We start from the raw sequence: 13,680 nt of genomic DNA, 5'->3' as shown, positions 1-13,680 counted from the left end.
CATTACTTATCTGAGCACTGTATGATCCCTGTACATTACTTATCTGAGCACTGTATGAACCCTGTACATTACTTATCTGGGCACTGTATGATCCCTGTACATTACTTATCTGGGCACTGTATGAACCCTGTACATTACTTATCTGAGCACTGTATGAACCCTGTACATTACTTATCTGAGCACTGTATGAACCCTGTACATTACTTATCTGAGCACTGTATGATCCCTGTACATTACTTATCTGGGCACTGTATGAACCCTGTACATTACTTATCTGAGCACTGTATGAGCCCTGTACATTACTTATCTGGGCACTGTATGAGCCCTGTACATTACTTATCTGAGCACTGTATGAACCCTGTACATTACTTATCTGAGCACTGTATGAACCCTGTACATTACTTATTTGGGCACTGTATGAACCCTGTACATTACTTATCTGAGCACTGTATGAACCCTGTACATTACTTATCTGAGCACTGTATGATCCCTGTACATTACTTATCTGAGCACTGTATGAACCCTGTACATTACTTATCTGAGCACTGTATGATCCCTGTACATTACTTATCTGAGCACTGTATGAACCCTGTACATTACTTATCTGAGCACTGTATGAACCCTGTACATTACTTATCTGGGCACTGTATGATCCCTGTACATTACTTATCTGGGCACTGTATGAACCCTGTACATTACTTATCTGAGCACTGTATGAACCCTGTACATTACTTATCTGAGCACTGTATGAACCCTGTACATTACTTATCTGGGCACTGTATGAACCCTGTACATTACTTATCTGAGCACTGTATGAGCCCTGTACATTACTTATCTGAGCACTGTATGAACCCTGTACATTACTTATCTGGGCACTGTATGATCCCTGTACATTACTTATCTGGGCACTGTATGAACCCTGTACATTACTTATCTGAGCACTGTATGAACCCTGTACATTACTTATCTGAGCACTGTATGAGCCCTGTACATTACTTATCTGAGCACTGTATGAACCCTGTACATTACTTATCTGAGCACTGTATGATCCCTGTACATTACTTATCTGAGCACTGTATGAACCCTGTACATTACTTATCTGAGCACTGTATAATCCCTGTACATTACTTATCTGAGCACTGTATGAACCCTGTACATTACTTATCTGAGCACTGTATGATCCCTGTACATTACTTATCTGAGCACTGTATGAACCCTGTACATTACTTATCTGAGCACTGTATGAGCCCTGTACATTACTTATCTGAGCACTGTATGAACCCTGTACATTACTTATCTGAGCACTGTATGAACCCTGTACATTACTTATCTGGGCACTGTATGAACCCTGTACATTACTTATCTGGGCACTGTATGAGCCCTGTACATTACTTATCTGGGCACTGTATGAACCCTGTACATTACTTATCTGAGCACTGTATGATCCCTGTACATTACTTATCTGAGCACTGTATGAGCCCTGTACATTACTTATCTGAGCACTGTATGAACCCTGTACATTACTTATCTGAGCACTGTATGAACCCTGTACATTACTTATCTGAGCACTGTATGAACCCTGTACATTACTTATCTGAGCACTGTATGATCCCTGTACATTACTTATCTGAGCACTGTATGAACCCTGTACATTACTTATCTGAGCACTGTATGAGCCCTGTACATTACTTATCTGGGCTCTGTATGGGAATTTATATCTAGGAGCTGTAGGGACTTATGGTAGTAAATCCATACATTAGTAGTTGTAAAATGAACATTACTAATCTCCGAAACTTTTCACCATGTGGCATATTTTCCTGCCACCCTGACTGGCACTTTCTCTGGTAGTTTGGTGGCCGACCCAATCCTCTGATCAAGACATTTTTAATTAGATGTGCGTTTGTCCGCTATGAATGTAACGTCCAAGTTAATTTCTCCCTCCGCACATTATATATTTCTTTTATTACCAGAAATCAGCCGTACGGAGGAAGTGCGCCGCCTGTAAAATCGTGGTCCACGCTGCATGTATGGATCAGCTGGAGAAGGTAGGTTGGCGCCACCTTCTGGCACGAGCATGAATAGTTATTATCTAATAAATAGCAGCCCAAAATAACAAAAATAGCTAATTACCATTAGTGCTAATAACGGTACATAGTATCCGGGAGAATGTGTCTAATTAGCGAGGCGGGGGTGGTATCTGGCCGTGACGTGTAGCCGAGAATCTAGAGAAAAATGAAATGTCTTAAATTAATGAGCAAAAACTATATTATGTCCAATTAATGTCACCTTGTATAATTGCTGCCCCCGAGTTACGTAACCGTGTTGCCTTTTTCTTCTATGGAATCCGTCAGATTAATTTTAGGTGCAAACCAACATTTCGTGACGTGACCTCCCGAGCTCCAAGAGAGGTAAGTGTGTGCGCGGTCTGCATAACCCAGGGTAAGGTGAACGTTCAGAAACCTTCCCTAGCGGTGCCTAGAGTCCGATGGGCCGCAATGCAAATTTTGCACTTGTGCCCCCAACTACATGTTGGTCAGATGTATTAGCCCTTGTAGCGTTCTAAATTCTATAAACACGTACATGTTGGACCCCCCGTAATGTAATAATGTCCCTCATCCTCTACTATTCTCACCCATCCTGGGCCCCTTCTTGGTATAATATCCTCCATCCTGGGTCCCTTCTTGGTATAATATCCTTCTTTTTGGGGCCTTTACTATAATAATATCCCCCATCGTGTGCCCTTTCCAGAAATAATGTCCAACATCCTGACCCCTTTCCTGCTAGAATGTCTTCATCCTGAGGTCCTTCCTGCAATAAAGTCCCCCATCCTGAGCCCTTCTTGTAATAATGTATCTATCCTGGCCCATTCCTGGTATAATGTGCCCCATCATGTGCCCCTTCCAGTAATAATGTTCAACATCCTGGACCACTCCCTGGAATAATGTCCCCGATCCTGTCAACCTTCCTGCTATAATGTCCCCATACTGAGCCTCTTCCTGCTATAATGTCCCCCATCCTGAGCCCTTCTTTTAATAATGTCCCCCATCCTGGCCCCTTCCAGTAATAATGTTCCCAATCGTGAGCCTCTTCCTGGTATAATATCCCCTTCCTGTAAGGTATGTCCCCCATCGTGACTCTCTTCATGGTACAATGTCCCCTATCCTGGTGTAATGTTTCATTCCTGGCCCCTTCCAGTAATATTTGTCCCCATCCTTGACCCCTTCCAATAATAATGTCCCCCATCCTGGTGCAATTTTCCCATCCTAGCCCCTCTCACTAATGTATGTCCCCCATTCTGGGCCACTTCCTGGTATAATGTCCCATCCTGGGCCCCTTCCTGGTATAATGTCCCAACTCCTGGGTCCATCCTGTAATAATTCTCCCCCATCCTGGTGTAATATTCCCATCATTGAACCCTTCCAATAATAATGTCCCCATACTGGTGCAATGTTTTCATCCTGACCTCTTCCAATAATATATGTTTCCCATCGTGACCCTCTTCCTGGTATAATGTCATGCATCCTGGGCCCCTTCCAGCAATAATCTCCCCCATCCTGGTGTAATGTTCCCATCATGCCCCCGTCCAGTAATATATGTCCCCCATCCTTGACCCGTTCCAGTAATAATGTCCCCATACTCGTGTAATGTTCCAATCCTGACCTTTTCCAGTAATATATGTTTCCCATCCTGGGCCCCTTCCAGTAATGATGTCCCCCATCCTTGTGCAATGTTCCCATCCTAGCCCCTGTCAGTAATATATGTCCTCCATTCTTGGCCCCTTCCTGGTATAATGTGCCATCCTAGGCCCCTTCCTGGTGTAATCTCCCAGCTCCTGGGCCCATCCTGTAATAATGGTCCCCATTCTGCCACTAATTTGTAGCACATTAAAAAAATATATATATTTTTCTCACCTACTAGCCTATTGTATCCCCCCACTAATTGCTAAAATGGGCACTCATTTTCCCATTCTTATATGCCAGTCTTCATCCAGGAGGAGCTGAGTTGAGCATCAGGTCACGTATGCAATCTGCCCCTCCATTCAGTTCTTCGGCACTGAGTAAGATTAGCAAGCGCAGCACTCGGCTAGCTTGGTATCTTCAACACCATAGACTTTTAATGGGGTGCAGCAGGACGCAAGTGCAACCTGCTGCACCAATCAACTTCTCCTGGCTATAGTCTAAGAGCCATAGGAGAACTTTTACACAATGAGTTTTACCTTCGGGAAAAAAGTCTTAACCTCCTTCCCCCAACCCTACCGAAAAGTCTTGAGAGTGTGGAATAAGAATTATGATATAATTCTTTACTATGGGTAGAGTTACCCCTTACACCCCCTGTCTCCGCTTCTCTGTGTTGCTGTCGGTGTCCACCCCGGATATCCAGCCTGACCCACGCTCTAATGGTTTTTCCTCAGGTCAGACATTTTTCTTGTTGTTCTAACCAGCAGAATTTGGTGAGGCATCACTGGGTACATCGACGACGGCAAGAAGGAAAATGCAAGCATTGTGGGAAGGTAGGAGGACGACCTGGCACCGCATCATCAACATAAAGTATCAGTAATTCTATTTACTATTAGTATCATGATATAAGGAGCATCGGGCCACCCCCGGCTATATATCACTACAGAGGCTTTCACCTAACTGACCATATGTTAGTGGGAAAGGTACGCAATCTACATAATGTGGGGGACCCATTCCACAAATGCACGATCACACTTCATTGAGGGGGAATGAGAATGTAAAAACATCCTAGTGAGAACAGAAACTCCCATTCACTGCAAAGAAAATGTACTACCTAATAACTACTATAATACTGCCCCTATGTACAAGAATATACCTACTATAATACTGACCCCTATGTACAAGAATATAACTACTATAATACTGCCCCCTATATACAAGAATATAACTACTATAATACTGCTTCTATGTACAAGAATATAACTACTATAATACTGCCCCCTATATACAAGAATATAACTACTATAATACTGCCCCCTATATACAAGAATATAACTACTATAATACTGCCCCTATGTACAAGAATATAACTACTATAATACTGCCCCCTATATACAAGAATATAACTACTATAATACTGCTTCTATGTACAAGAATATAACTACTATAATACAGCTCCTATGTACAAGAATATAACTACTATAATACTGCCCCTATGTACAAGAATATAACTACTAAAATACTGCACCCTATGTACAAGAATATAACTACTATAATACTGCCCCCTATATACAAGAATATAACTACTATAATACTGCCCCCTATATACAAGAATATAACTACTATAATACTGCTCCTATGTACAAGAATATAACTACTATAATACTGCCCTCTATGTACAAGAATATAACTACTATAATACTGCTCCTATGTATAAGAATATAACTGCTATAATACTGCCCCTATGTATAAGAATATACCTACTATAATACTGCCCCCTATGTATGAGAATATAACTACTATAATACTGCCCCCTATGTACAAGAATATAACTGCTATAATACTGCCCCCTATGTATAAGAATATAACTACTATAATACTGCCCCCTATGTACAAGAATATAACTACTATAATACTGCCCCCTATGTACAAGAATATAACTACTATAATACTGTCCCTATGTACAAGAATATAACTACTATAATACTGCTCCTATGTACAAGAATATAACTACTATAATACTGCTCCTATGTACAAGAATATAACTACTATAATACTGCCCCCTATGTACAAGAATATAACTACTATAATACTGCCCCCTATATATAAGAATATTACTACTATAATACTGCTCCTATGTACAAGAATATAACTACTATAATACTGCCCCTATATATGAATATAGCTACTATAATACTGCCCCTATGTACAAGAATATACCTACTATAATACTGCTCCTATGTACAAGAATATAACTACTATAATACTGCTCCCTATGTACAAGAATATAACTACTATAATACTGCTCCTATGTACAAGAATATAACTACTATAATACTGCTCCCTATGTACAAGAATATAACTACTATAATACTGCTCCTATGTACAAGAATATAACTACTATAATACTGCTCCTATGTACAAGAATATAACTACTATAATACTGCTCCTATGTACAAGAATATAACTACTATAATACTGCCCCTTATGTACAAGAATATAACTACTATAATACTGCTCCTATATACAAGAATATAACTACTATAATACTGCCCCCTATGTACAAGAATATAACTACTATAATACTGCTCCTATGTACAAGAATATAACTACTATAATACTGCCCCTATGTACAAGAATATAGCTACTATAATACTGCCCCTATATACAAGAATATAATCTATATATATAATCGTCTTATCCCGTCTGTCTGTCTGTCTGTCCAGGAAATCCCGCGTCGCTCATTGGTCCGGCAGCGGCCAATCAGCGCTGCGGGATTTCTGAAAAAAGATGGCGGCTGTTACCGGCTCATCTGCGGGACGGAGCTGAGCGGCGATGCAGCCGGGAGATGAGCGCCGCGAGGCGCTCATCTCCCGGCCGGTACTAGCAGAAGGACCCCGACCGCCGGACCCATCTGCGGGACGGAGATGCAGCCGGGAGATGAGCAGCGCGAGGCGCTCATCTCCCGGCCGGTAGCAGCGGAAGGACCGCCGGCGCCGCTGACCTCCATGCGGAAGAGAGGACCGGGGAGCGGCGCTGCGGGTCGGGATACTTCTGCTGCGAGTAGTCGCTCATGTCCCAGGTTCTCGCAGCGGAAGTAGCCGCACAGGCAGCGCCGCTCCCCTGTCCTCCCTTCACACCCTAGCCGCTGATGTCCCCACAGTATCTGCATGGTGTTACAAAGATCCGGACATTTGTGCTAAAAATCGCTGATTGGTCGCTGGCGCTGCCCGCGACCAATCACCGATTTGGGCGCCGAATTTAAATATCGGCCACGACCAATCACCGATCTTGGCTCCACATTTAAACACCGTTGTGCTGATTGGTCGCGGCCGCTGCCCGCGAGCAATCACCGATTTGGGCGCCAAATTTAAATATCGGCCGCGACCAATCACCGATCTTGGCTCCACATTTAAACACCGCTGTACTGATTGGTCGCGGCCGATATTTAAATTTGGCGCCCAAATCGGTGATTTCTCGCGGGCAGCGGCCGCGACCAATCAGCACAGCGGTGTTTAAATGTGGAGCCAAGATCGGTGATTGGTCGTGGCCGATATTTAAATTCGGCGCCCAAATCGGTGATTGGTCGCGGGCAGCGCCCGCGACCAATCAGCGATTTTTAACACAAATGTCCGGACCTTTGTAACACCATGCGGATACTGTGGGGACATCAGCGGCTAGGGTGTGAAGGGAGGACCGGGGAGCGGCGCTGCGGGTCGGGATACTTCTGCTGCGAGCAGTTGCTCATCTCCCGGCTTCTCGCAGTGGAAGTAGCCGCACAGGCAGCGGCGCTCCCCGGTCCTCACTAATACGATTCCGCTCCTCACCAATACGATTCGCTGATTGGTCGCGCTCTCCGCACGCGACCAATCAGTGATCTTGGCGCTAAAGTTAAACACCGCTCTGCTGATTGGTCGCGGCCGCTGCCCGCGACCAATCACCGATTTGGGCGCCGCATTTAAATAGCGGCAGCGACCAATCACCAATCTTGCCGCCACATTTAAACACTGCTGTGCTAATTGGTCGCGAACGCCAGACGCGACCAATCAGCGAGCTTGGCGCCAAATTTAAACAACGCTCTGCTGATTGGTCGAGGCCGCCGGCCACAACTAATCAGCATTATTGGCCCAAATTTAAACCCCGCTCTGCTGATTGATCGCGGTCGCTGGCCGAGATCAATCAGCATTATTGGCGCAAAATTTAAACCCCGCTCTGCTGATTAGTCGCGACCGCCCGCTGTGACCAATCAGCGATATAGTCGCCAAATTTCAAGACCGCTTTGCTGATTGGTCGCGGTTGCCGGCCGCGACCAATCAGCGATTTTGGCGCCAAATTTAAACACCGCTCTGCTGATTGCGCCCGGTCTGCCGCATACATATTCTTGAATACCCGATGCGTTAGAATCGGGCCACCATCTAGTTACTATAATACTGCTCTTATGTACAAGAATATAACTACTATAATACTGCCCCTATGTACAAGAATATAACTCCTATAATACTGCTCCCTATGTACAAGAATATAACTACTGTAATACTGCCCCTATGTACAAGAATATAACTCCTATAATACTGCCCCTATGTACAAGAATATAACTCCTATAATACTGCTCCCTATGTACAAGAATATAACTACTATAATACTGCCCCTATGTACAAGAATATAACTACTATAATACTGCCCCTATATACAATAATATAATTACTATAATACTGCTCTTATGTACAAGAATATAACTACTTTAATACTGCCCCCTATGTACAACAATATAACTACTATAATACTGCCCCTATGTACAAGAATATAACTACTATAATACTGCCCCTATGTACAAGAATATAACTACTATAATACTGCCCCTATGTACAAGAATATAACTACTATAATACTGCTCCTATGTACAAGAATATAACTACTATAATACTGCCCCTATGTACAAGAATATAACTACTATAATACTGCTCCTATGTACAAGAATGTAACTACTATAATACTGCTCCTATGTACAAGAATATAACTACTATAATACTGCTCCTATGTGCAAGAATATAACTACTATAATACTGCCCCTATGTACAAGAATATAACTACTATAATACTGCTCCTATGTACAAGAATATAACTACTATAATACTGCTATGTGCAAGAATATAACTACTATAATGCTGCCCCTATGTGCAAGAATATAACTACTATAATACTGCCCCTATGTACAAGAATATAACTACTATGATACTGCCCCCTATGTACAAGAATATCACTACTATAATACTGCTCCTATGTACAAGAATATAACTACTATAATACTGCTCCTATGTGCAAGAATATAACTACTATAATACTGCTCCTATGTGCAAGAATATAACTACTATAATACTGCCCCTATGTACAAGAATATAACTACTATAATACTGCCCCTATGTGCAAGAATATAACTACTATAATGCTGCCCCTATGTGCAAGAATATAACTACTATAATGCTGCCCCTATGTGCAAGAATATAACTACTATAATACTGCTCCTATGTACAAGAATATAACTGCTATAATACTGCCCCTATGTACAAGAATATAACTACTATAATACTGCCCCTATGTACAAGAATATAACTACTATAATACTGCCCCTATGTACAAGAATATAACTACTATAATACTGCCCCCTATGTACAAGAATAGAACTGCTATAATACTGCCCCTATGTACAAGAATATAACTGCTATAATACTGCCCCCTATGTACAAGAATATAACTGCTATAATACTGCCCGCTATGTACAAGAATATAACTGCTATAATACTGCTCCTATGTGCAAGAATATAACTACTATAATACTGCCCCTATGTACAAGAATATAACTACTATAATACTGCTCCTATGTACAAGAATATAACTACTATAATGCTGCCCCTATGTGCAAGAATATAACTACTATAATGCTGCCCCTATGTGCAAGAATATATCTACTATAATACTGCCCCTATGTACAAGAATATAACTACTATGATACTGCCCCCTATGTACAAGAATATAACTACTATAATACTGCTCCTATGTACAAGAATATAACTACTGTAATACTGCTCCTATGTGCAAGAATATAACTACTATAATACTGCTCCTATGTGCAAGAATATAACTACTATAATACTGCCCCTATGTACAAGAATATAACTACTATAATACTGCTCCTATGTACAAGAATATAACTACTATAATGCTGCCCCTATGTGCAAGAATATAACTACTATAATGCTGCCCCTATGTGCAAGAATATAACTACTATAATACTGCTCCTATGTACAAGAATATAACTACTATAATACTGCCCCTATGTACAAGAATATAACTACTATAATACTGCCCCTATGTACAAGAATATAACTACTATAATACTGCCCCTATGTACAAGAATATAACTACTATAATACTGCCCCTATGTACAAGAATATAACTACTATAATACTGCCCCTATGTACAAGAATATAACTACTATAATACTGCCCCCTATGTACAAGAATATAACTACTATAATACTGCCCCCTATGTACAAGAATAGAACTGCTATAATACTGCCCCTATGTACAAGAATATAACTGCTATAATACTGCCCCCTATGTACAAGAATATAACTGCTATAATACTGCTCCTATGTGCAAGAATATAACTACTATAATACTGCCCCTATGTACAAGAATATAACTACTATAATACTGCTCCTATGTACAAGAATATAACTACTATAATGCTGCCCCTATGTGCAAGAATATAACTACTATAATACTGCTCCTATGTACAAGAATATAACTACTATAATACTGCCCCTATGTACAAGAATATAACTACTATAATACTGCCCCTATGTACAAGAATATAACTGCTATAATACTGCCCCCTATGTACAAGAATAGAACTACTATAATACTGCCCCTATGTACAAGAATATAACTGCTATATTACTGCCCCCTATGTACAAGAATAAAACTGCTATAATACTGCCCCCTATGTACAAGAATATAACTACTATAATACTGCCCCTATGTACAAGAATATAACTACTATAATACTGCTCCTATGTACAAGAATATAACTACTATAATACTGCTCCTATGTACAAGAATATAACTACTATAATGCTGCCCCTATGTGCAAGAATATAACTACTATAATACTACTCCTATGTACAAGAATATAACTACTATAATACTGCCTCCTATGTACAAGAATATAACTACTATAATACTGCCTCCTATGTGCAAGAATATAACTACTATAATACTGCCCCTATGTACAAGAATATAACTACTATAATACTGCCCCTATGTACAAGAATATAACTACTATAATACAGCTCCTATGTACAAGAATAGAACTACTATAAAACTGCCCCCTATGTACAAGAATAGAACTACTATAATACTGCCCCTATGTACAAGAATATAACTGCTATAATACTGCCCCCTATGTACAAGAATATAACTGCTATAATACTGCCCCCTATGTACAAGAATATAACTACTATAATACTGCCCCCTATGTACAAGAATATAAGTACTATAATACTGCCCCCTATGTACAAGAATATAAGTACTATAATACTGCCCCCTATGTACAAGAATATAAGTACTATAATACTGCCCCCTATGTACAAGAATATAAGTACTATAATACTGCCCCCTATGTACAAGAATATAAGTACTATAATACTGCTCCCTATGTACAAGAATATAACTACTATAACACTGCCCCCTATGTACAAGAATATAACTGCTATAATACTGCCCCCTATGTACAAGAAGATAACTACTATAATACTGCCCCCTATGTACAAGAATATAACTACTATAATACTGCCCCTATGTACAAGAATATAACTACTATAATACTGCCCCCTATGTGCAAGAATATAACTACTATAATACTGCTCCCTATGTACAAGAATATAACTACTATAATACTGTCTCCTATGTACAAGAATATAACTACTATAATACTGCTCCTATGTACAAGAATATAACTACTATAATACTGCCTCCTATGTACAGCGGTGTTTAAATGTGGAGCCAAGATCGGTGATTGGTCGCAGCCGATATTTTAATTTAGCGCCCAAATCGGTGATTGGTGGCGGGCAGCGCCAGCGACCAATCAGCGATTTTTAACACAAATGTCCGGACCTTTGTAACACCATGCAGATACTGTGGGGACATCAGCGGCTAGGGTGTGAAGGGAGGACCGGGGAGCGGCGCTGCCGGTCCGGATACTTCTGCTGCGAGCGCCCGCTCATGTACCGGGTTCTCTCAGCGGAACTATCCGCACAGGCAGCGCCGCTGACATCCTTGCGCCTAGGGTGTGAAGGGAAGACCGGGGAGCGGCGCTGACATCCAATTGGTCGCGACCGCTATTTAAATGTGCCGCACAAATCGGTGATTGGTCGCCGTCTTGGCCTGCGACCAATCGCTGATCTTGCCGCCAAAGTTAAACACTACTGTACTGATTGGTCGCGGCCGATATTTAAATGTGGCGCCCAAATCGGTGATTGGTTTCGGGCAGCGTCCGCGACCAATCAGCAGAGCGGTGTTTAACTTTTGCGCTAAGATCAGTGATGGGTCGGGTCCGAAGACCGCGACCAATCATCGAATCGTCTTGGTGAGGACCGGGCAGCGGCGCTGCCTGTGCGGCTACTTCCGCTGCGAGAACCCGGGACATGAGCGGGCGCTCGCAGAAGTATCCCGACCCGCAGCGCCGCTCCCCGGTCCTCTCTTCCGCATGGAGGTCAGCGACGGCGGCGGTCCTTCCGCTGCTACCGGCTGGGAGATGAGCTCCTCACGCCGCTCATCTCCCGGCTGCATCTCCGTCCCGCAGATGGGTCCGGCGGTCGAGGTCCTTCTGCTGGTACCGGCCGGGAGATGAGTGCCTCGCGGCGCTCATCTCCCGGCTGCATCGCTGCTGAGCTCCGTCCCGCAGATGAGTCGCTAACGGCCACCATCTTTTTTCAGAAATCCCACGGCGCTGATTGGCCGCTGCCGGACCAATGAGCGACGCGGGATTTCCTGGACAGACAGACAGACAGACGGGATAAGACGATTATATATATAGATAATACTGCCCCCTATGTACAAGAATATAACTACTATAATACTGCTCCTATGTACAAGAATATAACTACTATAATACTGCCCCTATATACAAGAATATAACTACTATAATACTGCCCCTATATACAAGAATATAACTACTATAATACTGCCCCCTATGTACAAGAATATAACTACTATAATACTGCTCCTATGTACAAGAATATAACTACTATAATACTGCCCCTATATACAAGAATATAAGTACTGTAATACTGCCCCTATGTACAAGAATATAACTACTATAATACTGCCCTCTATGTACAAGAATATATCTGCTATAATACTGCCCCCTATGTACAAGAATATAACTACTATAATACTGCTCCCTATGTACAAGAATATAACTACTATAATACTGCTCCTATGTACAAGAATATAACTACTATAATACTGCCCCTATGTACAAGAATATAACTACTATAATACTGCCCCTATGTACAAGAATATAACTACTATAATACTGCCCCCTATGTACAAGAATATATCTGCTATAATACTGCCCCCTATGTACAAGAATATAACTACTATAATACTGCCCCCTATGTACAGGAATATAACTACTATAATACTGCCCCCTATGTACAAGAATATAACTACTATAATACTGCTCCTATGTACAAGAATATAACTACTATAATACTGCCTCTATGTACAAGAATATAACTACTATAATACTGCTCCTATGTACAAGAATATAACTACTATAATACTGCTCCTATGTACAAGAATATAACTGCTATAATACTGCCCCCTATGTACAAGAATATAACTGCTATAATACTGCCCTTATGTACAAGAATATAACTACTATAATACTGCCCCCTATGTACAAGAATATAACTACTATAATACTGCCCCCTATGTAC

At 41.4% G+C, this 13,680-nt stretch overlaps 1 protein-coding gene across 1 annotated transcript in view; it reads left to right on the top strand.

Moving 5' to 3' along the window:
• LOC141243824 (diacylglycerol kinase iota-like) overlaps positions 1-13,680 on the top strand; it is a gene marked incomplete at its 3' end in the record, with an annotated part of 188,889 nt that overhangs the window by 25,036 nt on the left and 150,173 nt on the right. The window contains exons 4-6 of the mRNA XM_073668954.1: positions 1,971-2,045; positions 2,352-2,408; positions 4,412-4,510. Of these exons, the coding sequence (XP_073525055.1) occupies positions 1,971-2,045; positions 2,352-2,408; positions 4,412-4,510 (231 nt within the window). The remainder of the gene's footprint in view (positions 1-1,970; positions 2,046-2,351; positions 2,409-4,411; positions 4,511-13,680) is intronic.

Source organism: Phyllobates terribilis, unplaced genomic scaffold, assembly GCF_046119375.1.
Source record: "Phyllobates terribilis strain yellow unplaced genomic scaffold, ASM4611937v1 Scaffold_1272__1_contigs__length_337655, whole genome shotgun sequence".
Taxonomy (NCBI): Eukaryota; Metazoa; Chordata; class Amphibia; order Anura; family Dendrobatidae; genus Phyllobates; species Phyllobates terribilis.
This window is presented reverse-complemented; position numbering and strand designations above follow the sequence as displayed.